This window comes from Leopardus geoffroyi, chromosome C1, assembly GCF_018350155.1.
Source record: "Leopardus geoffroyi isolate Oge1 chromosome C1, O.geoffroyi_Oge1_pat1.0, whole genome shotgun sequence".
In the NCBI taxonomy this organism is placed as follows: Eukaryota; Metazoa; Chordata; class Mammalia; order Carnivora; family Felidae; genus Leopardus; species Leopardus geoffroyi.
In genome coordinates this window covers 34564553-34590160 of record NC_059328.1, presented here as the reverse complement: position 1 = coordinate 34590160, position 25608 = coordinate 34564553, and the positions used below count along the sequence as shown (strand labels likewise).

The window sequence follows — 25608 nt, the reverse complement described above, 5'->3', positions numbered from 1 at the left end:
GCTTCTTTCTGAAGTGCCCTGCCCACCCCCCATGTCTACCTCTCCTGCAGCGTTTGAAAAATGCCACAAAGCCAAGCAGAGACTGGGGCCCCGCCCTCCTGGAGCACCGGACTGGACGCTATGCCCCCACCATACCGCCTTCTCCTGAAGATGGTCTTGAGGTCCAGCCGCTGCACCCAGACAAAGCCCAGATCCCCATGGTGGGCAGTAACGGCTCTAGCCGTCTGCAGGACTCCCGGATATGAGCACAGCTGCCCGGGGAGTGCCCCACCCCCGCCCATGCTCCCACCACAGAGACTGGGGAGACAGGGGACAGGTGTCACCGCCTGCCCCTGCCATGCCCTGGCCAGGGTGGCTGCTGTCACCTTGGCCATCACTGGTAGCGTGGTCATTTGTGCTCGTGTCCCCAGTGTTTACAGGTCCCTTGGATGCCAAGATGGCAGCTGGGGATGGGTGTGGGCGATGGGAGGGTCGGTGGGGGGCCCAAAGCACTTTGGAGGGGTCTCAGGCCAGGTCCCCAGAGATCTGCTGGGCTTTACATGGCCTCTGATGCCCCCACACTCTGCCCTGAGCTGAGGTTCTAGGTTGGCCCCCTACCTGTCCCCCTCCTTAGGCCTCCAGCCTCCTGACCAGTGTTCCTGCCCTCAGAGCAGACCCCAGCCCTGCCCAGGCAAATTTGGGTCTTCCTACCTGGGAGCAGGGTGACGGGCTAAGGGGCTATACAGTGTTACTCGTCAGGCTGTGCCACCCGGCCCTGTTTGTCTGTGTAATTATTTTTGTAAAAATTGTATTATCGTGGTTGCCACTCCCATGCCCCCAGCCTTGGGCCCCCTCTGTCTTCCAGGCCTGCCTGGACCTCACTTGGCTGCTCTGGGGTCTCCACACCTCATTCCAGCCCTAGCTGTCAGGCCCAGCCAGCAGAGGCCCATGACCCAGCAGCCTGCCCAAAGCACTAGTTTCTGGGGGGTAGGGGTGGGGTGCTGCTCAGCAGGAGGTTTGGACCCAGAGCCCTGGGGAAGGGGACCTTACATGAAACCCCCTTGCCCTCCCTCCACCAGGCGAAAGGAAGGCCCAGGCTTCCCAAACTGGGCTGCCCTTGTTCATGTGCCAAATGGCCCCAGCCTGCGTGCCCCATCCCCTCTCTGGAGCCAGAGCTCCCTCCCCCTGCAGTGTCTGTCTGTCCAACCTCTGTGCCCCTCTGTGCAGTGACAGCCCCAGAACAGCCGCCTCTAATCCTCTGTAGCAATAACGGTGCACCGCCCACCCCTACCCATCCGTGCACCACTAGGATTTTAAAGTCCATAGATTTTAATGAAATTTCTATTCCTGTCTCTGAGCTGCTGCTGTGCTTTGTGTGAGTCCCCCAGGGGGACAAGAGTTGGGGCTGGGATGAGACCTCTGCCTGCCAAGAGTTTGTGGAGGGCTGGGAGAAGAAAGGCCAAAGGCTATGATTGTCAGAAGCAGACACTAGGGACTTGGCGAGGGGGTGGGGCAAGGGCCAGACAGACAGACAGCCTTGGCGTCCTGGCCAGGGCCCATCCAACCAAGATGAGATCTGAAGCGGGCTGGGCCACGGCAGCTGAGAGGTGGCAGCAGCGGATGGAGCGAGTTCCACCAGGAGCCGAAGCCTACTTTGTGACCGGTTGTTCAGGTTGGGGCCTGGGGTGCTGTACTGGACATTGGAGTAGAAGCTGGCCTTTTCCCAGGGCTGCGCTGAAGCTTCCGTCCCCAGCGGCAGGTGGTAGTCAGGCCTCGAGGTCGGGGGCAGCGCTCCAGAGGAGGGGCAGGCAGGCAGCACCGGAGAGGCTCAGCCCAAACTCCAGAAGCCCCACGGAGGCAAGGCAAGGGTCTGAGACCCTTGGAGGACCCCGCGGGCTGCTGCCTGAACAGGAAAGAGTAGCTGTGAGTGAGCAGTGGCCTGACCCTAGGCCTACCCTGTCAGCCATCCACCTGCTCCGGTTTACCTGTGGCTGGAAGAGACACAGGAAGGCCTCAGAGGCACCTGCAGCTCTTGTTGCATGGCCACCTTCTGTTCCCGTAGCTCTGGAGGACAGGTGTACCTGAGTCACAGCACCCAGCAGTTCCAGGGTGTGTACAAGTGTGGGGCAGGGGGCAGCAGGCTGGGTGCTCTGGGGTCCGCTTGGGATCCTTACCTGCCAGGGTGGGCTCTAGGGTGGCCTCAGAGGGCTGGGATGCCCCTGTATACTCCTCTTCCAGGTGGCGCTGCAGGGAGAGCTGGCTCAGTGCCCCGGCCACAGGCAGGGGAGGGGCAGGGCAGGATACAGAGGCCATGATCCCATGGCGGGACCCCAAAACCAGCCCAGGCAGTCCCTGGGGACAGCACACTCCCACCCTCCGCCCAAAAAGCCCAGCTTGGTAAAGTGCTGGCTGGCTTGGACTCAGACTTAGGGAAGGGAAGGAGCCAAGGACCAGGGGCAAATTTCACAAGTTAATCTAAAAGTGCTGACCTTGGACTTAGGAGCTCAACCAGAATCTTCTGGATTCACACACACACACAGGGAACGTGCACGTGTGAGAAAAGGACACAGGACTCGCACACCTTTACATGCACATACGCACATGGACATGCCCGTTTGTGGGTCTCACACACCAGGTGAGAGGCAGGTGAGTCTACACTCAGCAGAAGGGCTCTGGGCAGCGAAGCCCAGGGCCACAGCTCACCTGTAGGATGGGGATCATCCTCTCCAACGTGTGACACTCCTCCTCCAGGAGGCTCCTGGGACACATGGGAGTTAGGCAGCCAGGACCAGTGCCACAGGACTGTCTCAGCTGAGCCGTCCACATAGCGCTAACCTCCAGCTGTCACCTCCACCAGGCCCTCCTTCCTCAGCCCACCTTGCTCTCTGTGGCCGGGCGCTGGCCCAGCCTTCCAGCCCTTGCGGGCCTCTCCCTGGGCAGGATGTGTCCGTCCCTTGCCTCCCTCACAGTGCCCACCATCCTCTCTATTGCATGGGCCTCGTCCTGCCTCCATTCTGCCCTGCATCACGGCCATTCCCCTTCTCAAAACCCTTCCGTGGTTCCCCACCTCAGGATAAAAATCCTCGGGGCTCAGCGCCTGCTGGCATCCATCATTAACCACTTCCTGGAAGCAACTGCACAGGCCCTGCAGCAACCTGCCCTTTCCACCTCTCAGCCTTCCCCTCCTGGTCTCCCCACCAGATGTGCGGCCTCCTCCTCCTCTCTCACAGTCCAGTCCCAGTACTTCAAGACTGGTCCCAGCCCCATCCTCCCTGTCTCCACCCTCACCACGCACACTCAGGGGCCTCACCGCAGGTGTCTGGCAACCTGGTCGATGCTGGACACGTTCAGCTGGTCCTTGATGACACTGAGGTCCCTCTGACTGCTGCTGGCAGATGAGGCCAACATCACAACCCCCCCCCCCCCATGTTGCCTCACCCCAGGCCTTCAGGACACGAATGCCACTTCTCCCAGACAATCCTGTGTCTTTTCTCACAAAGGCAACATAACATAGTGCAAAAGGGGAGGAGTTCTGGAGCCTGGGTTTGCAAATGGGCTCTGCCACCCTTCAGTGTGTGTGACCTTGTGCAAGTCGAGTATCCCTTCTGAGTTTTAGTTTCCTCATCTGTAAAAGGGGGCCACTGCTCCCCACAGAGTTGTGTAAGAACTAGAAATAAGTGGCTGCTTCCATTCACTTACGAATGTGCTCCTTTCTCACTTATTTCATTTGGTCCCCAGTGCTCTCTAACCCAGCCCTCACTGATCCATACATGTGGTTGTAGGAGGTCCAGCTTCAGGCCAGGAACTTCTCCGTGGAGCCAGGTGGAACCCACCAGCTGGCTGGGGCCCTCTGCTAAGCAAGGAGCGATCCCTCCTCTCCTACCTAGATTCACCTCCACTTTACCTGGATTCACCAGCTCTCATCTGGAATATCTCCTGTTCTGGCAAATTACACCCAGGCTCCTCCAGGGCAAAGCGCAGGACCCTGGGGCTATAGTGGATCCAAGCCTGGGTCTGGTCTCTGCAGAAGATCACAGAAAGAAACTCCAAGGCTCCTTCCAGGGAACCATAGGAAGGCAATCCTGGCCCCTTATCAGGCACAGGGCTAGCCCCTCTTAGTTTTGCTGTGGGGCTTAGCCCTAGGTCTGAGGTTCCCACCTGCCCTCGCAGATGGCCTTCTGGCGGAGACCAAGGAGTAGCTGTCTCAGTTCCTGGCGCACGAGGTCTCTTAGGAGGGGCGGTGGTGCCAGAAGGGAGGAGGGGTCAGAGGTGGGTCGGGAGCCAGAGGCTTGGGAGGATCGAGCCTCACGGAGCAGTGACTGTAGCATCACCACCTGCAAGGAGAGCTGGGACACCTTGCGACTGGGGAGAGAAGTGACGGGCGTGAAGGGGGCTGGGGGACTGAGGGGCAGAGAGGAGTCAAGAGGGCTGGGCGGACAGTGAGATGCAGCAAGATCTCGAGAGTTATCGGGCAGGGCCAGGGATCCGGAGGAGGTGGGGAAATCACCCGAATCGTGGGACAGGCCTGGAGTGACCCATGAGCCCACTCCCCACCTCTGCCCGCAGTTCCAGGCTCAGGTCCACCGTCGTCTCCCCCAGAATCCTCTTCACTTCGGGCCGCTCCGGGAGCGGAACGTGCTCCTCTACCAGCACCCACAGCGACGGGGAGTCCCAAGACATGGCCCGCCCGCGCCGCCACTCCGCGACAAGCGGCCCCAGGCTCCGACCTGCGGGAGAGCAGGTCGGAGCGCAGCATCAATCACTACAAGGCTGGTAGTCCAAGGCTGGGCCCTGCCCCTCGCTGGCCTCGCGGGCCACGCCCTCAAGCTTGTCGCGTTCGCCGGCCTCTCCCAAGCCCCACCCTTGTTCTGCCGCCAGTCAGAGACTGGAATTACTGGGTTGGGAGCACTGGCCTCTGGCGCTGTCCCTTCTGCCTCGCTTCTGCCTGACTCTCGGGGGCCGCGATTCCCGGTCACGGCCCCCAGGAGCCGGGCAGTGGAGACCAGGGCCCTAGCCCCGCCTCTTCCGCGCGGCCGTCACCCGGGAGACCGCGCCGCTACCCAGGCCCCGCCCCTAGCCATCCCAGGTGGGGAGGGCGGCGCCAGCTCGCGGGGAGTCGGACCCACGGCGGAGGCAGGTGGGTTGGAAGTCCGACCATCCACAGAGCTCTGACGCCAAGCGCTGTGGGCTCATCTCTGGGCAGCATTCGGCTTCGGGGCAGGTGGGAAGAACCCAGAAATGGGATTCCCCCTGGGATTATTACTTCGTTGCCTCCCCTAGCCCGGAGGCAGCGGCAGGGTAAACCTTTCCTCTTAGGGTTGGCGGAAGTCTCGCGAGCGACTGCCCTTGGAGGGGCCTGGGGAACCAGGACAGCCCGGGCCAGACAGAAGAATTGGGCCAGGTGCCCTCCCACAACACACAGAGGGACCTAGATCCCCAACCTCAAGCAGACAAAGGGGCTGCTCCATTCACGTTTTTTACTAAAGCACCCACACAAGTTTCTGTGCAATGTACAAACAACGAGCCGGCCCTGGGGCTACTGCCTTCTCTCCGAGACAGGGAGGCAAGAACCTGACTGACTGATCTAAGCCCCGCCTGCCCCGCATGCAAAGCCCAACCCCAAGATCCCGGGCAGCGACACAGCACCCCCTCTGGTCCCCTCCTGGGGCTGCTCCTCAGCAGGGGGCGCACCAGAGTTTGCCCCTACAATGTTGAATGAAAAAGGTTTCCCCTCCCCTGGGAGTACGGGGGATCCTCAGGTCTGAGAATTCCCCCTGGAAGCGACACTGCCCCCTAGTCACACCTCCCACTCTTCCAGGCCCTAGAGGGACTCAAGGGGGGAGAAACTGAGGCACAGAGAGGTGGAGTGACCTAGCCCAGGCCACTCGGTGAGGCAGTGCAGGGGCTGGCCCGACCCTGACGGTGAGGGAGGGCTGGGCCGGGGAGGAAGGGGCAGGAAGAAGGGTTGACCCCAGAGAGGGCCACACTTGAGGGGCTTGCCCAGGTTGGAAGTCCCCCAGAGTAGGTTCTGAAACTTCCAGGTGCAGCTGCAGGGGGGGCCTATTGAAGACCCTCCGGAAACAGAGCCCACAGTCTCAGTCCTGGGAGATCCCCCATCGAGCAACCACCAGCCAGGCTATATAGGTCAGTCCTCTGGCAGGCAATCCTTGGCACTGGGAGCCTTTGTCCATTAGTATCAGCCCCGAGGGGGCCATGATGGGGGCCGCCCAATGTCCACTGTGATATTGGTGAAGAGCGGTTGCCGAGACACCTCCAAGACCTGGTACCGCACTGACCCAATGCCATCCCGCTTCATGGTCAGCTTCGTGTTTTGAATCTTGGTAAACCTAGATAAGATGGAAGTGGGTCCAGATCAGGGTTACCCAGTAAACCCAGTAAACCCAGTATGAGATTTCTGGGCTAAGGCTCAAACCATCCTGGCTTCTTCCAGGGATGACTCCGTTCTCTCACCACCCCCTCTGCCCGTCATCTGCTTGGAGCCCTTTTGCTCTGGCATCTGCCTTCAGAACAGAGATCTTAAACCCTTGAATCCAGAACTGTGACACCCTCACAAATCTCTCATCTCAGACTTTTCTTCCAAGCCTTAGACCCAGACATGGGTAACCCACAGGCACCTCAAATGTGATGTGTCTTGTGTCGGGTCATCATCTTCACTCCCCAAGCCCCTCTTCTCTGTGCTATCTTCCCTGTCCCTCACCACTTACTTACTGAGCAGTCCCCAAGTGCCAGGCTCTGCTCTAAGTACCAGAGACACAGCCATGAACAGGACAGTAAGGTTCTTCCTCTTGTGGCAAGTCTATTCCACTAGGGAAGACAGGTAACAGACAAGGAACACATCCGGGTGCTAAGGGAAACAGGAGAGGGAGACCAAGATGGCTGCCTTGGAAGGGGTGAACATGTGACACCACACTGACAGCAGGGGAAGAGCATTCGGGCAGAGGTAAGCAAATCCTGACCCTAAACTGGGAATGAGAATTTGCACAGCAAGGGGTTAGAGCTTAATGGGCCAAGGGCTTAGGAATAGCATGGAGGCTAGAGCATGTAGAGGCAGGGCTATGTAAGTCAGAGGAAGCAGTTTTTTTATTCTGTGAGTGAGAAGACAGGGATTTTTAGCCCATTGGTGGGGTGGGGGGGGGGGGGGACAGAGGATGTGAACTGCAGAAGGGCAAGGGGAAACAGGGAAGATGGTGAGAGGCCACTGCAGTAGTCCAGACAAAATGACAGAGGCGGTGGAGGGAGAGGTGGATGGGCTCAGATGTGTTTTGGGAATGGCACGGACACGACTTGCTGATGGTTTAGACATGTAGGGTGAGTGAAAGAAGAATCCAGGAGAACGGGATCTGAGACAAAAGCAACTAGGTGGATGGAACCACCATCCAGAGTTCCTTAAGCCAGAAACGCTGTGCTGTCTTGCCACGTCCTCACCCAAGGCAGATATCACGAACTGATGATGACACCTAGGCCTGAAACAGGACCTAGGCTCCTGGCATGTGCTTCTAGAGCTCTGCTCCCACCCTCATCCCAACTGTTTGGACCTTTCAGGTCCTTCCGAGCTCGGCTTGGATCCCTCTCTGGAGCCATCCCAACACCGAGCACTCTCCCTTGGATGCCCTGCAGCCCCTCTTCTCCCTCCCCCGCTCACCACGTCTGTTATCTGAACTGCTCTTTCATCAGCTCCCTGTGCCCTGTGCTTCATGCTCCTGCCAAATGTCAACCTTCCACTGGTGCTGCAACCGACCTCCCAACTCTTATATCCTGGGTTCAGAAGAGAACAAGCCTACTGATCCATCTGGGGGCACAGCAGGCGCACACCTATCACACCCCTGGGCCCGGCGGATTCCTCCAAGCCTGGTCGGCTCCCTTCCTGGCCCACCAGCAGCTCTGCCAGCCCTTCACCTTCTTCAAACTCAAAGGGTGATCCTTTCAAACACAAATCTCATCCTGCCCGTCCCCTGCTTAAAGCCCTTCTGTGACTCCCCAGTGCCCCTGGGACAAAAGTGAAACTCTCATCTTGGGATATGCGACCCCAAACACCCAGCACTGACCCCTCTACTGTCACTCCCAGCCTTCAGAGATTGTAATACCAGACTTTCAGACTCTCGGCACGTTCACATTTCAGACTCCTGCAAATGCTATTCCTTTCCAAACTGACCACCTCCACTAGCCTGGTGAAGACAGCACTGTGCCCAAGGCAGGTGTGTGACAAGTACCTATTGAATAAATAACCTTTCCAAGTTCCGAGTTTACCATCACCTCCTCCAGGAGGACTCCCACCATCACTCCCTCTTTCTGCCAGGACAGTACATGCCCTGAACCTTGTGCTGCAACTGCCTGTCTCCCTCCCTGGAATGAACTTCACATGGGATGTCCAGCTGGGACTGGCTCTGGGCCCCCCTCCCACCAAGGTTAAAGCAGTGCCAGGAAGTGCCGGTCTACACTGCATGCGCCCTCAGGTGCTCCTCCCAGCCAGCACCAGACACCAAATATTGCCGCATCCTCGGGGACGGAGCAGCCCACTCCCGTCTCAGAAAGGCCAGCACTATCTTTCCGCGCCCTGCCCCACATCGCTCAGGCCACCTTTATTGGGTCCCCAGGCCCAGGAGCTGTGCCCGGCGCCTGCTATCTCTTGTCCCATCTGCTCTGGCACAAGGGAGGTCTGTGAGGACACTGACGGGAATGTAATGTACTCGGTGATGATTTGAGCCCTGCCTTTACATTCCTGTCACCTCTCGGAATTAGGAGGACAGAAGTCTGGAGTGAGGCTGAGCTAGGGGCTAGGGAACAGGAATCAGGGATGTGGGAGTCATCTCTAGGAACTGAGGGTCAGGGGCCTTGGAGAAACATCTGGGGATCAGTGGCACTGGGGAGTCACTTCTAGGGAGTAAGGGATTAAGGGCACTTGGGGTCACCTCTGCGGGTTGGGCTCGTTATGCTTGTCCCGGTCGTGCTTGATCATGCGGTAGCGGCCTATGCGGATGTCTGGGCGCGAGATCTTCATCCCAGTCAGGGAGATCCTGGGGATGGGGACAGACGGGCTGGAGCAGGCACCAGGAAGGGCAAGGAGCCTCGCCCAGTCTGCGCTGCACCTTCTGCACCCGGTCTACTCCCGCCCCGCCCCTACTCACCGGTTGAAGATGTCGTCATCCTCGCCACCCCAGCCCCAGTACTCGTTGGGGAAGCCATTGATTCTCAGAAACTGGGCTTTACTCAGGCCCGACACACCTCCAAAGTACCCAGCATAAGGCAGCCTGTGGCATGGAAGGGCAGGTGTCAGTCAGTGAGAGGCCTGAGGGGATTCCAGAGGGAGGGCCAGAGATGGGGTGGGGGAGAGTGTGCCACAAGGGCCAGAAGCAAGGGGGCGCTGGGTGTGGTGCAGACAGTAGGGGTGGGGAGTCTGGGTCCAGTTGAGAAAGGAGCCCTCACCGGAAACCAAACTTGTCCATGGCAATGGCAAAGTGGCGGGGCTGGTCACCACAGCGGTACAGGTTTCGGTCATCCATGGGGACCAGGTCCACGTCACTGAAGATGAAGCAGTCATAGGTGGCATCCTCCTTCAGCGCCTCTAGGAAGCCCACGTTGAGCAGCTTGGCCCGATTGAAGGTGTCCTCACCATGCTGGGGTTGGCGCAGGGGAAAGGTCAGTTCGGGGCCTGTGACTGGCAGGCACCTGCCACTCTACCACTGTCCAGAAGTCCCCAGGGGCCTACTACTACCCCCCGCCCCCGCCCTGCCCTCCGAGTGGATCCCCTAAGTCCAGCTTGTTGTCCTGGACCTGACTTCTAAGGCTTTCCATGACCTGGCTCCAGTCTCCTCTCTGGCTGTTGCCTTCAGACCCCATGGCCCAGCTGTACTATGTTCCTCAGCAGCCCCAGAACATGCCGGGCTTTACTGCCTCAAGGCCTCGGTGTTAGCTCTGGAATGCTCTCCTTCTCTGCTTATCAGGCTTATGTCTGGCAAGGCCTCTCTGATCAAACCTCCCCTCCTCAGCATAATTATTCATTCTTTCCTATGAGCCTCACTTATGCCAGTGTCTGGGTAAACTGTGATTCAGAGCTCTCATTTCACTCCTTTCACCCCTACATTCCAGCACGCCCTACAGCCCTGTCCTTGATGCCAGGCATCATCTTTGTGCTGGTGGGAACCTTAGAGAAGAGCAGCCCTGTATCCCTGCTGAGCACAGTCACAAAATGAGATGAACAATGAATGCCCCAAATGACCAGTGTCTAAGGTAAAGAAACAATGGGGACTGAGCCACTAAGTCTCAGCCACCTGCCCCCTCTGGCTCATCTGGATCCACATCCAACTCCCTGGGCAGCCTCTGGGACTGGGACAGGACCTGGCTAGATTCACTGGTCTCCCCAGCAAAATGACAAGCACAGGGTATACAGGCAGCCATGGCCCAGTGAGCCTGGGGGTCCCCTGAGAAATAGGGCTGCAGGGCCAGGCCTCCTTGAGGCTGGGTTCCTGGCCATGCAGGCCCAAGCTCCAAATTCTGGCCAGAGCGAGGAGGATCCCATGGAAGGAGGTGACCCCGAGCCCCTGTCCCAACTCATAAATTACAGACTGGAGCCAGACTGGAGAGGGTGGGCCCTGCTGGAAGAAGAAGAGGAATCCTGGCCCCTCCTTCCCACCAGCCAACCTGGGCCTGACGGGGTGAGAGCTGCTCCCCTAAACCACCTAGCCCTGCTTGCTCTCTTTCCTCCTGGCCCTTCACTTCTCTCCTGCCAGCCCTTGCAGCAACTCTGTGTTTTCTCCTGGCTCATCGGCTCTCCTTTCTGACCTCTCTCACCAGCCAGGAGCCCTAGGTTTCTCCCACGCAGCTCATAAGCACGCTCAGTTTTACCCCATCTGAAAAATAAACCTCTCTCTAGCCACCGCCCTACCTTTGCCTTCCCTTCTCAGCAGAGTAGTTTTTTAAAGAGTTGTCTCCAATTGGCTATTTCCATTTTGTCAAATCTGATTCCTTCTTCAACCCACTGCAATCTGCTTCCGCCCCCACCATGCCCCTGAAATGGCTCTCGCTGGGCCCACCTTGTTGCTAAATCCACTGGACGCTTCTTAGTCCACATCCTCACTCCCCCGGCAATACTCACGTAGCCACCATGCTTCCTTCTGGACACTTATTCCTGGGCCTCTGGGACACCACACTCTCCAGGGGCTCCTTGAACATTTCTGGCCAACCTTCACAGCCTCTGTGGCACTGTCCCTTTCTCCACCCGTCCCTTACATACTGGTTTTCTCCTCTCGGGTCCCATGCTCCCTGGGCAGGTTGGATGTTGTTGGGTTTTAAGGACCATGTGCATGCTGGTGGCTCCCAGATCCCTCTCTGCACCTCAGGCCTCACTCCTGGTCCAACTGCCTCCTGAACATTCCTCTCATACTTCACCCAGACACTCAAACTCATCACATGCAAAAAAGAATTCAGAGTCATGTTCTCCCCCAGACTGGCCCAGTTCCTGTGCTCCCCTCTCACTCACAGGTGCAGCCAACCACCTGGCAAACAGCCAAGAAGAAACCCTCGAGATGCCCTGGCAGAGCAATCTTCCCAATAAGAAACGTACACACCACTCCCTGTTTAGAACCTTCCAGTGGTGCCCCGTTACCTGGAGCTCAATTGCTTCACATGCCTCCAGAGACCCTTCTGGATTTGGCCTCCACCAGCAACTCCAGCATCATCTTTGCTACCCACCCTACACGTTGGACTCCACACCTCAGCCAACAGTTCCCGAACACACGAGACCCATTCTCTCACTGGGGCCTGGGGCCTCCAGTCTGTCTGTTGGCTGATGCCTGTTCATCCCTCAGGGCTGGACAGGGCCTCCATGTGCTCCCAAAGCGCCCTGCTCCAACTCATCTCACACCATCTTCCTGGAGTCTACAGAGATCCAAGTCCAAGTATGGGAGTCCCAAGTATGGGAAGGAGGACCTGATCGCATCCTCCCCAGACCCCAGCAGCCAGCCCCAGCGAGGCCCATGGGAAGGCTTAGACACTAAGCTGAGTTCCCGGGCCTCTGCTATGGCCTTGGCCCTGATGCAGACTCCATTTCTCTTTCAGGGTCTAACTCTCCCTCTCCTGGGGCTCCTCCACATCTCCTCACAGCCAGCAGACCCTACATTTCCACCTCCATGGGGCGGGGCCTATCAACCGTAGACAATGGGGCTCATCCCCACTGAGGCCATGCACACACCTGTCAGTGTGCGTGCCAACATTCGCATGCACACACTCCTCTTCACACACACGCAAACCTTCCTGTGTGTGCATGGGCGTACACGTAGCCCCAGGCGTACATCCACGGCTCCTCACAACCATAGGCAGACAAGAACCCACGGATGCCCCCAACCCCACGGATGCCCCACAAGGCACGTGGGTCCCCACACCTACAGGTGCTCATGGGTTCCCTGGTGGCCGGTGCGCGGCCTGGGGCCACAGGAAGCACACCTGGTTGATGACGTAGACGCCATAGCGCAGCCGCTGTCGCCTCAGGATGGGGTGCAGATAGTGGAGCCAGTAGCGTAGGTGGTGCTCCCGGTGTCGAAAGGGGATGATGACTGCCACTGTCTGGGCGGGCGTGCAGTCAGGTGGCGTATAGCGGCCGCCCAGAAGCACGCCTGGGTTCTCCCTCTGCACCCGCTCCAGTGGCATGGGTGAGGTGAACTCAATCAGCAGTCGGCCCACTGCAGGCAGGACGGTAGCAGGAATCAGGCCTTCATCAGAATCCAGGGACACCAGCCCTCTCCTGCAGCCCAGGGGTGGGCAAGGGAACCCCAGGAACAGCCCTCTCGCAACAGACCCGGAGCCCCAGCGCTCCCATGGGTCATTCCCCAAACCAAAATGGTCAGGTCTTCTGCCCACCCCGATAGGCAGGCCCCACCCTGCAGGCTCACCAAGACCAGGCGGCGAGTCAGGACAGGGAGGCAGGATGGGAGCCGTGGGGCCCGGCCGGGCACTGGGAGCCTCAGGGAGCCCCGAGCTGGGGGCAGTGGTGTTGGGCCGAGAGAAGTTGGTGCTGCTGCTGGCAGCTGGGTGGAGGGCACGGGCAGGGCCCCGAGCACTGAAGCGGCTGAAGAAGGCCAGGTGCTGGGCGTAGACGTCAAAGTAGAGGATGACGGCCACGAGAAAGTGCAGCAGGCAGAGAAGGAGCACAGCCTTGCACACGCGCTCCAGCGTCCCCCCCAGCAGTCTGCTCATCCCGCAGGCGGCCGCCGGCCCGCCCGATGGGCCCGGGCATCCGGCTGCCGGCCTGCACAGGGGGAAGAGAGAAACAGACCCAGAAGGTCAGGGCCCTGTGGGCAAGGCTACCCACCCCTCTCCCGCCCGCTGCTCACACTCACGGATCCACATCCTCACACTTACCTGCTCGTACCCTGTGATACTCACGGGCTCACATTCTTCCTGCAAACAGATACACAGACACGGTCCCTGGCAACTCACTACTCACACATCCTCACACACCTGAGTACTAACCCACATAGGTGTACATTCGTTGTCCTCGTGGACACGCATACACACAAGCACAGCCTCATGCACTCTCACGCTCAGGTGCACGCCCTTACTTGACACACACCCCCATGTGTTCTCAGAAACACGGACACATGACTTCTAGTCACACTGGTTCATACCTCAACACGGAAACACGTTTATCTGCAGACCCGTATGTGTACCTGCGCCCCCAGAGGACCACACCCCACAGGGTAGCATCCTCAACCCAGGACTCGTGGTCTGGGGAAGGGAGACCATTTATTGAGTACCCACCATGCAAGGGGGCTTGGTACTCACGACGTCACTTAGTCTTCCCAGAAGCATGGTGGGCAGTGGTTGGGTTGGATAGGTACCAGTGGCAAGTAGGCCAGGCCAACTAGGACCAGGCTGGGAAGTGGCCCTCAGCATCCAGGAGGCCCAAATACGAATGAGATGTTTATGGGCTCCCTTCCGTCCGGAGCACAAGGTCAAAATACAGGGTGGGGCATGAGACACCCCTCCTCTAAGACCTCAAGGATTGGGATGAACTTTCTGGCGCCTGCGCAGCACTGCTCCTGCTGATTCCCAGAAGAAGGAACATATGGGCCCTGGAGGTGGGTCCAGCACCAGCAGGCAGGAAAGGGTCTGCCTGGGCCACAGCTCCAGCTGCGGTTCCAACAGAGCACCAACACTTCTGGCAATGCTTCAGGAAGCAGGCTGAGTCTCACAGATACCCAGCAGCACACAACCACAGATACCTGGAGTCCCAGCTAAAGTCACCTGCACTCAGGACACACAGAGAACTACATATAGAGTCACAGACACACCCCAGCGACAGTAACAGTAACGCAGAGTCACACACTCACAAACAAAGCCGCTGCTCCTCGATGTACACAGCCATGCATGCAGGCTCCCCGGCAGCTCAGACGCCCGGCCCCACGTGCAAACATTCCCACCCCTCCCTCCCGGGCAGGGGTTCTGGGTCAGGCTGGCGGCCAGGCTGCGAGATGCGCTTGGGCGGGGCTGGAAGACAGAGCGGCCTGAACACGTGGCTCCCGGGACGGGGGAGGCAGCGAAGACCGGGTGGGTGTGGAGCCGGGGCGGGGGGTGGGGGGGGGCGTGGATGTGGGGCGGGGGCCGAGGCAAGGAGGAAACGTGAGTGGAGCGCCTCCCCGAGCCACGAGGCCGGGGCGAGCGAGGACAATAAGGGAGGCTGGCAGGGGGCGGGCAGAAGAGTCCGGGGGGAGCCGAGGGGGAGGGGTGGGGGTGGGGTGGGGAAACGCCAGGCCGGGGTCTGACCGCCGGCGCCTCTCACCGGCTCCTGGGCGGGGATCGCGGGGCCGCGCTCGGGGCGCTCCTGGCGGGGCCGGGTCTGGAATGTCGGGGCCCTGGGCTGGGGGCCGCGCGCGCACCCCTCTCACCCGGCGCTCGGGGCTCAGCAGGGGGTGCCGCTCCTGCTCGGGCTGGGTTCCCGGCTCTCGCGGCTGCGGACGGCTCCGTCCCCCATGGCCCGGCCCCGCCGCCTCCCGCCGCCCGGTCAGCGGCCCCTGCGGCCCCCGGGCCGCCTCCCGCCGCCGCCGCGGGCCATGGAGCCGAGCCGCCCCGGGGGGCAGGGCGGGGCCGGGCGGCCGGGCAGACCCACGGACCCGAGGACCGATGGACCACAGCGCCGCCGCCTCCCTCCCGCGCTACGGCGCCTCGGAGGGGCAGGCCCGGCCGGCGCGCCCGCGCGCGCGCCCCCGCGGCCCCCGCCTCCAGCGCGCCCGCACCCGCCGCGCGCCTCCGCCACCCGCCCCTCCCGCCGGCGGCCAAACGCGGCGGAGCGAGGGGCCGGGGGTGGCGAGGGACCGGAGAGGGGCGGACATCGGTAAGGTCACTCCAGAGGTTGGATTCGGGGCCTGGATGGGGCGGTGTGGGTGGGTCAAACCCATTTCGGGGTGGGTGTGGGCTGGAGCTCGAACTCCGCCAAAGAAGGGGGCCTGGAAGTTAGGCGACACAAACAGGGAGGTTAGGGATTTGTCAGTTCATCGATAGGAACAGGATTAAAGGCCCGCCAGCTGGGCAGGACCCTTAAAGGCGAGGACAGACGTGTGTGGCAGGGGCTTCTAGGGTAACAGGAGGTACCTTCCCTGCACGGAAGTGGGAGGAACTGGACAGGGCCCCGGGAACAAGGATTCAAATTTGTTACTGGCAGGGGATGGCACTGAGATAGGCAGAGGCAAATGTATGGGCTCCAAGCTCCAGAGGGGTAGAGGGTGATGGATGCCGGAGGGTAGAGCCAGGTAAGCAGATGGCTCATATGGGCTTAGACAAAACCTTGAAGACATGGGACTAAGGACAGACCCTTCCCCTGCACAATCACCTGGGTCCATATCCCCAGACTCCCTTGTTCCTTTCAATAAGGATGTTCAGGGCTAGAGTCCTTAGCCCAGTACCATACCTCCCCACCCAGGAACTACTTCTGTCCAGAGTACAGACTGTGTATGAGCCAGAAAAGTGCCAAGAGGCTGACATTAGGTTGAGGCCTACAGGCCCGTTTACCCTCCCTCCCTGAAAGAAAGTAGCAAAGGAAGGCAACAGAGGCGGCACTGACCCAGACAAATACCACGTTTATTTCACAAACACTGGGAAAATGGGTTAGGGGTGGAGGTGGGACACAGGTGCACAGCTGCACACGGTCATCAGTGACCCACTTCCCACACTGAGGCTCCAGCCAGGCAGTGCTTCCGAGTTGACAAACAAGTGAGTGCAGGGAGGGCTCTTGAACACAAGCCCCCTGAAAGGCCAAGGATGACAGCTCCAGCTGTCCCAGGAAAACCACAAATAAATAAGAGTGGGACACAGCCCCACCCATACAGATCATCTAGTCACCCATCTTCACTCTCGAGGTCTGCAAAAGAAGAACAGGAGAAATCAGACAGAGGCAGAGCAATAGATAAAACAGTGACAAATGACAGATCAGGCCTAGCAAACCCATGGCAGGATGGACAGACCACAACAGATGGATGACTAGACCAGGATGGGCATGCTGTGACAAACACAGATGAACAAGGACAGTCAGACAACCACAGAGTTAGGCGTGGGACAGAGAGATGGAGAGAAGTGGCATATGGACAGGACCAGTCACCAAGAGTCAACCCAGCTAAGCACTCAGTCACATTCAGACCATCAGGCTGATCCTTAGCCACGCTTACACATTGTCAAAGACAAGACGCACACAATTCAGACATGCTGTCCTACTGACAGCATACATACACACAAGCCCTGAGAAACATAGTCAAACACACCAAGACAGACTGACACACAGCCAAGATCCCAACCCAGTCTAGACTACAAATAAACAGACGAAAAAATAACAGAACAGAAAGACTCAATGAAAGACAAAGACACAAAGCAGCAGGGAAATAAACATTACAGTTATCAATGATACCAGATTAGAAAGCTTCAAACAGAGAAACCAAAAAATGGGAATGAAATGGGGGGAGCTATTCAGGGGTTCTATGGTTATAGAGGGAAAGGGAGCACCGTGGCTCCTCTGGAAGGAGAATGAGTCTGGATTGGGGACAAGGACACAGGTTCCCCCAGGGGATTCATCACCTGAAGGATTGCAACAATGACCCCAAAGAGGCCAATGGCACTGCCAAAGATCTCCACGATGAGAATCTTTACAAAGAGGCTGGGGTTCTGTGCATCAGCCAGGGCAGCTCCACTGCCCACGATGCCCACGCAGACTCCACAGAAGAGATTAGACAGGCCCACTGTGAGGCCTGCCCCAAACATGGAGTAGCCTGGGGGGATGGAAAGAGAGTATTGAGACCAAGCCAGGCACAAGGGGAGAGGAAGACAAGGGCCCAAGATGGACTAATGGGGCCAGTCACCACCCCCAACTCGGCAAAGCAGGCCAAACAAAGTAAGAGACTATCGAAATAAGTCTAAGCTGGGCCATGGAAGGGGGGGAAACAGACATGAAGCCCCAGCTTTTTTTCCTTCACATATCCACCTACCTGCATGGTAGTTTCGATGTCCAATGGCCTGGGGGTCAGTGGCACTGAAAGGCTGTGGGAGACAGAAAAGTAATCCGAAACCACTCCTTATGCCACTCCCCCTCCCTCAATATCACTAAGCATTGTACCCAACACACTGGAATAGATGCCCACCCTACCCTGGTTCTCCATACCTCAGCCATGTTGCTAATCACAATTGCCATGATGATGCCATAGATGGCCACAGCCTCACAGAAGATGATGCTGGTAGTGGTGGGCATGGGGATGGAGAGGAGAAAGATAAGAAAGAAACCAACCTTCGTCCCCAGAGAGTCCCCAGCCACCATTTCCCCCACTGATACCCCACCCCATTGGGGGCTGGTCAGGAGCAGCATGTCAGGTCAAACAAATATGCAGCTCACAATGCAGCTGGTTCTGACAACCATCCAAAGGCCCTACACTTACCTGACCAGGTTCTTGGTCTTGATCCTGGGAGCCTTCACCCCTCCCCCAATGATAGAAGAGCCAGTAATATAGATGCCCCTGGTGGAAGGATAAGAAACTGATGAGCAGAGCCCAAGCTTGTCACTGACCCCAGGATGACTAAGGACCCAATGACCACCTGCTATGACTCAGCCCCTCCCCCCAGTCCCACCACCCCAACACTCACCATGCTGCCCCAACCACAGACAGGGAGATAGCCAGACCAATGCCCAAGTTTGACCACATGAAGGGGGAAGTCTCAGTCAGGAACCTGGTGTGGAAACAGGGAGGAAAGCAATTTCAGCCCCAGTGAAGAAGTGGGCACGAAATCCAGCCCTCAATCCCCCAAACCCCCCCGGTCCTAGATGTTGGGACAAAACATTTCATATCTCCCAAAGGTCCATATCGCAGGTAGCTGGGGATGGGGTGGAGTAGAGGCCTTAGGTCAGAGAGGAAAGGCTGCAGAAAAGCTCCTAGGGGAATCCTCTCCCTGCCCTCCCTTACCATGCCACATCAAAGCGGAAACCCAAGTCAAAAATGGTGTAGCAGATTCCTGCAGCAGTGAGAGAAAAAAAAAAGGGGGGGGGGTTAGAGGCGGCTCTCCAAAGAGAAGCTTCTCAACTTACACAAGAAATTGCTGCCCGGCTGATGTGCCATCTCCTCGAAGGTCTGCCTACACCTAGGTCAAGGGAGAGTCCTCAAGCTGGCTTTCGTGTCAAAGCGCGGCTATCTATTCAAATCCCTCTGCTCAGGCCTCCATTTTCTGCCACTCCCTCAGTACCATATGCCCCCGCCCGGTGACTCCTCCTCTCAGACCAAGTCCCTCCACCGGCAGCTACTGGCAGACCTGGACACTCTGGAGAAAAGAAGGGAGCAGAAGCTCTGGCCGAGAACACCAGATTCCACCAGCCCAGTCTGAGCCGCTGTTTACCCAACAAGCTGTGGGTGGGGGAGGGCAAAACGACCGGGAAAAGAGGAACTGGAACAGTCGGCTCGTGACCCAAGCAGGCCCATCAGGAGCAAGCGAGGGGCGGCAGCAGTGAGACGGGGGGAGGAGGTGGTAGTGACCGAGAGGGACCGGGGCTGCTCTCGCGGCCCCTACCTCCCACCGCCCGCGACCCTCCTTCAAGGAGCTGGTGATCTGGGTCTCCTCTGTCAGGGTCAGAAGCCCCAACAGGCATGAGGCAAGTCCTCGAGCCTCAGGCACAGGGCCAGCATAGTGGCCCAGCATTCCCGGGACGCCACTTCTCCCTCTGGGCTCTAACCCCACCAGCTCGGACTGGATGTCGGCCCCGCCCGCCAGGGCCCGGCCTCACCCACGACGAGCATGCAGGCCCAAAAGGCCACGAAGACCCCGGAGTAGAGCAGCGCTAGCCCCGTCATGGCGGCAACGACGGCGGGGCTCGGGTCCGTGGGGCCACAGCTAAACCCGCGTCCCTGCGTCCACCGTCCGCCCCGCAGTCTGTCCGCCCGCCCCGCAGCGTCACCTGACTTATCCACGTGACGCGCCCGCACCACGTGACCCCGCACCGGGTCGCCTCCAGTCTAGAACTTGGCGACGCCGGAACTGCAAGCGCTGAGGATTGTGGTTGTTGTAGTCTTGAGCTTCGGAAGAGGCTCTAGCGTCATTAGTACCTCGACCTCTAGGTGGTCCCTGTCGCGTCTCTCCAAATCTGCGCCCCCTCAGCCCTGACATTCAGTCCCAGATCGGCCCACCAGCCCTGCAATACACCGGAGTCCGCTCTTGAGCCTCTCTAGCTTATCCTCCAAGCCATTGCTTGGATCCCCTGGGCCCCCTCCCTTGTCGTCCTACCCAGTTCCGTGAGAGTGTCATGCTTTCTCACCTTGCTCATGCTTTCTTCTGCCTGGAGCACTCTTCTTCGTGCTCATCCCGTTGCCCAGCTAACACCTACTGGTCCCCGGAAAGCCCTGTCAGGAAGCCTTCCCTAACCCAGAGGCAGGGTGATAACCTGCTCTGGGCTTCCCGGTTGCCCTGGTGATCTTCGGATCATGTCACTCAGTTCACGTCATGAAACTTCAGATCATGTCACTCTTTGGTTTAAAATGCCATTTCAGGGGCGCCTGGGTGGCGCAGTTGGTTAAGCGTCCGACTTCAGCCAGGTCATGATCTCGCGGTCCGTGAGTTCGAGCCCCGCGTCAGGCTCTGGGCTGATGGCTCAGAGCCTGGAGCCTGTTTCTGATTCTGTGTCTCCCTCTCTCTCTGCCCCTCCCCCGTTCATGCTCTGTCTCTCTCTGTCCCAAAAATAAATAAACGTTGAAAAAAAAATTTTTAAATGCCATTTCACTTGGAATAAAAGCCACAGTCCTTATAATGGCCCCACTAGGCCTCTCCCAGTGCAGCTTCCCATGCCCCTTACCTGACTTCATCTAATATTCTTCCACTAACTGCACCGGCCTCCTTGCTTTTCCTTGAACATACCAGCCATACCCCCGGTACATTACCCTTGCACTTGTTCTCTCTGTTCTACTTATCCACGTGGCCCACTCCATAACTTCCTTTTGGTCTTTGTCACATTCTTCAAAAGGCCTTCCCTAACTATCTTGTTGAGTATTGCAACCCACTCTTCCTTACACTCCTTCCCAGCTTTATAGTTCCCCATAGTACTTATCACCATCTGGCATGCGAATTACTTTATTTTGTTCATCTCTTCCCTCCCCCCCCCCCCCCCGCTCCATGAGAATGTAAGCAGTATGAAAGGGTTTTTGAGCTTACTGCTGTATTCCCAGTGCCTAGCACACTCCATACATTATTTGTAGAATACACGATTGGTGCCCACCTTGTCTGTTGCCATGGTCCTTTTACAGATCTGCCTCTACCAGTAGACCAGGCACTCCCTGAGAGCAAGGACCTCATCTCCCTGTTCACCTGCTTCTTTAACTAACTTTGGACAATGCCAGCATGCCACGCTTCTCTGCAAATGTGGGGAATGAAGAAGTGCCCACAGGGGCTTCCCTCCTTATAGACGGTACTGTTTCACTGTGTGGCAATTGCTTACTTAACTGCCTCTCTTCCCAATTCCACTATGAGGACAGGAATCCAGTCAAATACAATTCAGACCTTCAGGACCTGTAGTGTTTGACGAATAAAAATAAACAGGAGAAAAAGTATCTAGTTTATTCAAGTTTCTATGATTTCCCGGAGAAACAAATTAGTCATTGTAGACCAGCACTGTCCAAAAGAACTTCCTGCAATAATGGAAATGTCCTGTAGCTGCACTGTCCTCTCATGTGACTAAATAAGCACTGAAATGTACTTGTTTTTATATAATATTCTATTTTTTTTTAATGTTTATTCATTTTTGACAGAGACACAGCACAAATAGGGGAGAGGCAGAAAGAGATGGAGACACAAAATGTGCAGCCTCCAGGCTCTGAGCTGTCAGCACAGAGCCTGACATGGGGCTCAAACCCACAAGCCATGAGATCACGACCTAAGCCAAAGTCAGACACCTAGCCGACTGAGCCACCCAGGTGCCCCTATATAATGTTTTATAATATGCTTGTTATAAATAAATACTGCATTTTTATTTATTTTACTTACTTTTATTTTTTTAATTTGTTTTTTTAAGGTTTATTTATTTTTGAGAGAGAGAGAGGGAGTCAGAGCATGAGTCAGGGAGGGGCAGACACAGACACACAGAATCTGAAATAGGCTCCAGGCTCTGAGCTGTCAGCACAGAGCCCCATGTGGGGCTCGAACCCATGAACTGTGAGATCATGCCTTGAGCTAAAGCAGGATGCTTAACCGACTAAGCCACCCCGGTACCCGTATTTATTTTACTTAGTTTTAAAGTTTATTTTTAGTAATCTCTACATTCAACACAAGGCTCGAACTCACAACCTTGAGAGATCAAGAGTCTCATGCTCTTCTGACTGAGCCAGCCAGGCACCCTAAGAAACTGAGTTTTTAATTTTAACTAGTTTAAGTTCATGTTTAAATAGCCATACATGTCTAGCGGTTGCTTTATTGGACAACACAGGTCTAGACCAGTGGTTCTCAGCGAGGGACAGTTTTGCCCCACTGGAGACATTTGTCAATGTCTGGAGGCATTTTTGGTTATCACAATTGAATAAGGGTATGTTAGGGGCATCTAGTGGGCAGAAGCCAGAGATAATGCTAAACATCCTATAACGTAAGGATAGCCCCTCACAGCAACGAATTATCTGACCCAAATTTGTCAATAGTACCAAAGTTGAGAAATCCTGGTCTAGACCACCTGGAACCTTTGACAAGGGTAGAACCTCAATTGCACACCAGAAACTGGGACTGGCCAGAGGTCCTGGACTGTTCCCAGGAGGACAGATGGACCCATAAGACTTCAGGAAACCCCAAGTCAGTCCCCATCAGTTCAACAGACATTTATTAAACCGCTATATGCTAAGCCTCGTGCCAGTGCCACAACAGGACAGAGCTGGGTCCCCTTCTTCAGTGAGGGGCTGTCTGTCCTTCCCTGCATCAAGGATCCAGGCAGAGGAGTGGGGTTGATGCAGGGAGTATTAAGGGTCTTTGCAGCAATTCTTCAGCCCATCTGTGTCTCTGGCCCCACATGGTATCAGCTGCCTCCTTCATCCTCATAGGCGATGGCAATCCCTCGTCTTCCACTCACAGCTCCTGTTGCCGGTGTCTGACCCAGACGGGGTTGCAGCCCCTGCCAGCTCCGGGAACTAAGGAATGAAGCTGCAGAGAGAGGGGACTGAGGCCAAGCAGGCTGAATTTAGGGAAAGAGTTCAGCTGGGAGCAGAGACTTGGCACACTTACCTGCAGGGCTGCTCTCAGCCAGCTCCAGCTGGGGCCGCAAGGTCAGGGCCAAGCATCCAGAATCATTTGATGGCTTCCAGGCAGGTGGGGGTCGGAGTTCCCCAGTAATGAGTGACACATCTGGGGTGTCCCACAGTTCTGAGTCAGGTGGTGGGAGGGGCACGTGGAAGGGAGAGCCTGGAGGGAAAAAGAGGATCCATACCGGCCCAATTCCATGCCCCAAGTGGTTCCAGCTCAGGCAGTACCCCACCACTCACCAGGCAATAAATCCGCGTAATGTGTGAGGTAGGGAGCCAAGCCTGAAGGTGGCCAGGCAGGGTTGCAGGCAGCCTCCAGCTCACACGGTGCCAATACAGGCCGGAAGAAGCCACCAGAAGGCTGTGGAGCTAGAGCACCAAGAGGGCAGGCCAATAGCACAAAGACATCCATTTCAGGAAAGTTGGCAAGCTTGGGAGGTGTGGGCCGCCCCAGGGCCAACACATAGCTACGCTTGCCTGCAGCCTGAGCCAGGTTCCGCAAGTGTGACAATGCTTCACGGTGTCGGGCTACACCCAAAGTACCTGCCAACAGCCCCACCACCCGGGCATCTCTGGCCCTCTCTACCAGGTAGTGTCTACGTGCCCTTAGCCGTCCAGCCCGAACACCTTCATCCTGAGTCTGCCCTGTGTCCGGGCAGCAGGTGAAGAACGGCTGCCCTGGTGCCCAGCCCAAGAGCAACCGGCTCAGGTCTGGGTCAAGGTCAAGGTCAGTGCTGGCTTCAGAGCCCCCCACATAAAAGGCACCATATTCTTCCAGACACCTCCCGGGAGCCAGGGGAAAGCGACGCCCAAAACGCTCCAGGGGCTCAGGTTCTGGACTGCAGGAACCCACTGGCAAGGGAAGAGCTGGGCTGGAGACAAGCAGGTCCAGGTACCGTGGGCGCAGGAGAGTGGCCAAGGCCTCTGGAAGAAAGGGGTGGTGTCAGGAACCCCTTCATCCCCAAAAGGCTGAATGTGACCCAAAAGCAAAGAATGGGATCAAGCCCATATCGAGAGCTCTACAGGAATGTACTGAAATGGGGCTATCAAGGCACTAAGCAGTTGGTCCACCCTTCCTGCATGCACAGGCAAAAACGCTCACCCAGGGCGTGGGCACAGGCTGGCTCACTTAGCAGCACCACAGGCGCTTTGGGGTCTGGGTTCTGGGCCTCAAAGGCCTTGGCGCAGAGCTCCAAGTGCACAGAACGTTGACCAAGGACGAAGGCCACAGGCAGTGGGCGAGCTGGAGGGCTTAAGCAGGCAGGGCCAAAATGTACAAGGGCCTGAGCTCCAGCTTGCTCAGCACCCAGTACATCCACACAGCAGCTGCAGGAAAGATACCATTAGTGAGAAGAGTTCTCATCAGGAAAAGCTGTCTTTCATGGGAAATGTGGTCACTGAAGAAAATAATGTTATGAAAAGAAGACACTGTCATTGAGGGGAGGAAGTATCAGGAGAGGAGGAATCATCATCAAGGAAAAACACAGCCGCTGGGGGCAGACACTGTCCTAGGGGGAAAACACCATGAGCCCTGCATCAGTAGACCTACACCACCCTCAATCTTCAAGCTCAAATTCACACCTGCCGTAAGCTGTGTCGCCCAGAATGAACATCTTCGACCCTGTGGTCTCCTCCAGTCGTGCAGCCACGGCCCCAGCGTCTCCCAATAGCTGGTCAGGGAACTGCAAGGCCACCTGTAAGCATAAGCCATGGAGTCATGAACAACCTCTCCTCCACCGAGGGCCTCTTAAGGAAAACCTTCCAAGAGTCCCTACCTGACCTTCAAAGCCCCTCCTCCCAGAGGAGCAACTCCTCCCGCACCTCCGTCCTCACAAAATTACACCAAGATCCCGATCTTCTGGGCGACCCATCCAGAGGTGAGCCACCCCTCCCCAATCTGCCCTCACCCGCTGACACTCTAGGTCGCGGACAAATCCAGCGACTCGCTCCAGCTCGTACACGCGGTCCAGGTCCGCGAGAGGAGTGAGCACTCCGGCAGCGCCCGCCTCTCGCTGCAGCGCTGCCTCCGCGGGGCTGCTGAACGTAGACTCCATGAGGTACAGCTTGGGTGGCAGAAAGCAGCAGGGACCTCCCTCGGTCAGCCTCAGGCCCCGCGTCCTCAAAAGCAGCCCTCAAAGAGTCAGAGTCACTTGGTGGGGGCGGTGGGGCTGGGAAGTCAGTGCGCAGCCCTTGAACCATCCCTCCACCCCTCCAAATTCACGTTTCTCCGTTACACCACCACACACGGACCAACGAGGGAATTACTTCCGGGTTTTTGAGGCGGGGCTGGTGGTAGTTTTACCAATCAAACTAGCACGGCTCCCGCCCTCCAATCCTCGCTAGGCCGCCCACAGAGAACCAATAATCTGTCTCAGAGCCCCCCGCAATCGGTACTTCCTCAGAAGGCGCGGGGCCTTGTGGGTATTGTAGTTCTCCTGGACCACCGCTCCAGGCATTCGCTTTCCGTTCCCAAACCGCCAGCAGAGCTCAGAAAAACCGACCCCTAAGGGCGCCTGGTTGGCTCAGTTGGTGCAGCATGCGACCCCTGATCTCAGGGTCGTGAGTTTCAGCCCCACGTTGGGTGTAGAGATTAAATAAACTTAAAAAAAAAAAAAAGCAACTCCCTGAAAATACTCCAGTTTGAGCAGAACTTCATGTGCATTCTATCATTTGGGAGGTGACATTGCCTAATTTTCAACTCAGGTGCCGGGCTGTCTGGGTTTGAATATTGTGCTCTGCCATTACTTCTTACTCAACGTGTCTGTCACTGTTTCCTCATCCTCAAGATGGGGGTTGTAACAATAGCACTCCTCATAGGATTGCTGGATCAAATGAATTTAGATATAAAACTTTATGAAGTAGTCCTTTGCATATCATATATACTGAA

At 57.2% G+C, this 25608-nt stretch overlaps 5 protein-coding genes across 27 annotated transcripts in view; 1 reads left to right on the top strand and 4 right to left on the bottom strand.

Moving 5' to 3' along the window:
- The window catches only part of SLC6A9 (solute carrier family 6 member 9), a 31935-nt gene extending 30599 nt beyond the window's left edge, over positions 1 to 1336 (top strand). For 9 of the 13 annotated variants that reach the window (XM_045477034.1, XM_045477035.1, XM_045477041.1 and 6 more), the window contains one exon: positions 15 to 1336. In XM_045477034.1, coding sequence (XP_045332990.1) covers positions 15 to 245 — 231 coding nt within the window. In that variant the 3' untranslated portion in view covers positions 246 to 1336. The remainder of the gene's footprint in view (positions 1 to 14) is intronic. The other 4 variants (XM_045477037.1, XM_045477045.1, XM_045477036.1 and 1 more) reach the window with 1 other exon arrangement.
- CCDC24 (coiled-coil domain containing 24) lies at positions 1296 to 5331 on the bottom strand. Of its 4 annotated transcripts, none has more exons than XM_045477053.1 (9): positions 4841 to 5331; positions 4534 to 4706; positions 4138 to 4313; positions 3884 to 4000; positions 3290 to 3367; positions 2683 to 2737; positions 2154 to 2223; positions 1965 to 2043; positions 1296 to 1882 (listed from the first exon to the last, which is right to left on the bottom strand). In XM_045477053.1, the coding sequence occupies exons 2-9, from the start codon at positions 4657 to 4659 to the stop codon at positions 1648 to 1650; spliced, it is 936 nt and encodes a 311-aa protein (XP_045333009.1). In that variant the 5' UTR covers positions 4660 to 4706; positions 4841 to 5331; the 3' UTR covers positions 1296 to 1647. The 4 variants fall into 4 exon arrangements, with proteins under 4 accessions (XP_045333009.1, XP_045333010.1, XP_045333011.1 ...); XM_045477054.1 differs by having other exon boundaries at positions 4875 to 5331; XM_045477055.1 differs by having other exon boundaries at positions 3290 to 3364; positions 4534 to 5331.
- Positions 5332 to 5439: 108 nt separating this feature from the next.
- Positions 5440 to 15169, bottom strand: B4GALT2 (beta-1,4-galactosyltransferase 2). 4 transcript variants are annotated; one of them, XM_045477050.1, is made up of 7 exons: positions 14774 to 15169; positions 12885 to 13240; positions 12439 to 12674; positions 9424 to 9614; positions 9126 to 9248; positions 8910 to 9014; positions 5440 to 6326 (listed from the first exon to the last, which is right to left on the bottom strand). In XM_045477050.1, the coding sequence occupies exons 2-7, from the start codon at positions 13186 to 13188 to the stop codon at positions 6176 to 6178; spliced, it is 1110 nt and encodes a 369-aa protein (XP_045333006.1). In that variant the 5' UTR covers positions 13189 to 13240; positions 14774 to 15169; the 3' UTR covers positions 5440 to 6175. The 4 variants fall into 4 exon arrangements, with proteins under 4 accessions (XP_045333006.1, XP_045333005.1, XP_045333004.1 ...); XM_045477049.1 differs by having other exon boundaries at positions 14880 to 15169; XM_045477048.1 differs by lacking the exon at positions 14774 to 15169 and adding an exon at positions 14325 to 14701.
- Positions 15170 to 16047: 878 nt separating this feature from the next.
- Positions 16048 to 19439, bottom strand: ATP6V0B (ATPase H+ transporting V0 subunit b). 3 transcript variants are annotated; one of them, XM_045477030.1, is made up of 8 exons: positions 19241 to 19439; positions 18429 to 18477; positions 18112 to 18195; positions 17907 to 17984; positions 17636 to 17705; positions 17463 to 17514; positions 17056 to 17246; positions 16048 to 16348 (listed from the first exon to the last, which is right to left on the bottom strand). In XM_045477030.1, the coding sequence occupies exons 1-8, from the start codon at positions 19305 to 19307 to the stop codon at positions 16322 to 16324; spliced, it is 618 nt and encodes a 205-aa protein (XP_045332986.1). In that variant the 5' UTR covers positions 19308 to 19439; the 3' UTR covers positions 16048 to 16321. The 3 variants fall into 3 exon arrangements, with proteins under 3 accessions (XP_045332986.1, XP_045332987.1, XP_045332988.1); XM_045477031.1 differs by lacking the exon at positions 19241 to 19439 and adding an exon at positions 18772 to 18796; XM_045477032.1 differs by lacking the exon at positions 18429 to 18477 and having other exon boundaries at positions 19241 to 19357.
- A 2850-nt stretch (positions 19440 to 22289) lies between these two features.
- On the bottom strand, positions 22290 to 24997 carry DPH2 (diphthamide biosynthesis 2). Of its 3 annotated transcripts, XM_045477028.1 has the most exons (7): positions 24629 to 24997; positions 24303 to 24415; positions 23824 to 24047; positions 23487 to 23645; positions 22962 to 23090; positions 22705 to 22881; positions 22290 to 22623 (listed from the first exon to the last, which is right to left on the bottom strand). In XM_045477028.1, the coding sequence occupies exons 1-7, from the start codon at positions 24773 to 24775 to the stop codon at positions 22499 to 22501; spliced, it is 1074 nt and encodes a 357-aa protein (XP_045332984.1). In that variant the 5' UTR covers positions 24776 to 24997; the 3' UTR covers positions 22290 to 22498. The 3 variants fall into 3 exon arrangements, with proteins under 3 accessions (XP_045332984.1, XP_045332983.1, XP_045332985.1); XM_045477027.1 differs by having other exon boundaries at positions 22962 to 23645; XM_045477029.1 differs by lacking the exon at positions 23487 to 23645.
- Between the last annotated feature and the right edge of the window lie 611 nt (positions 24998 to 25608).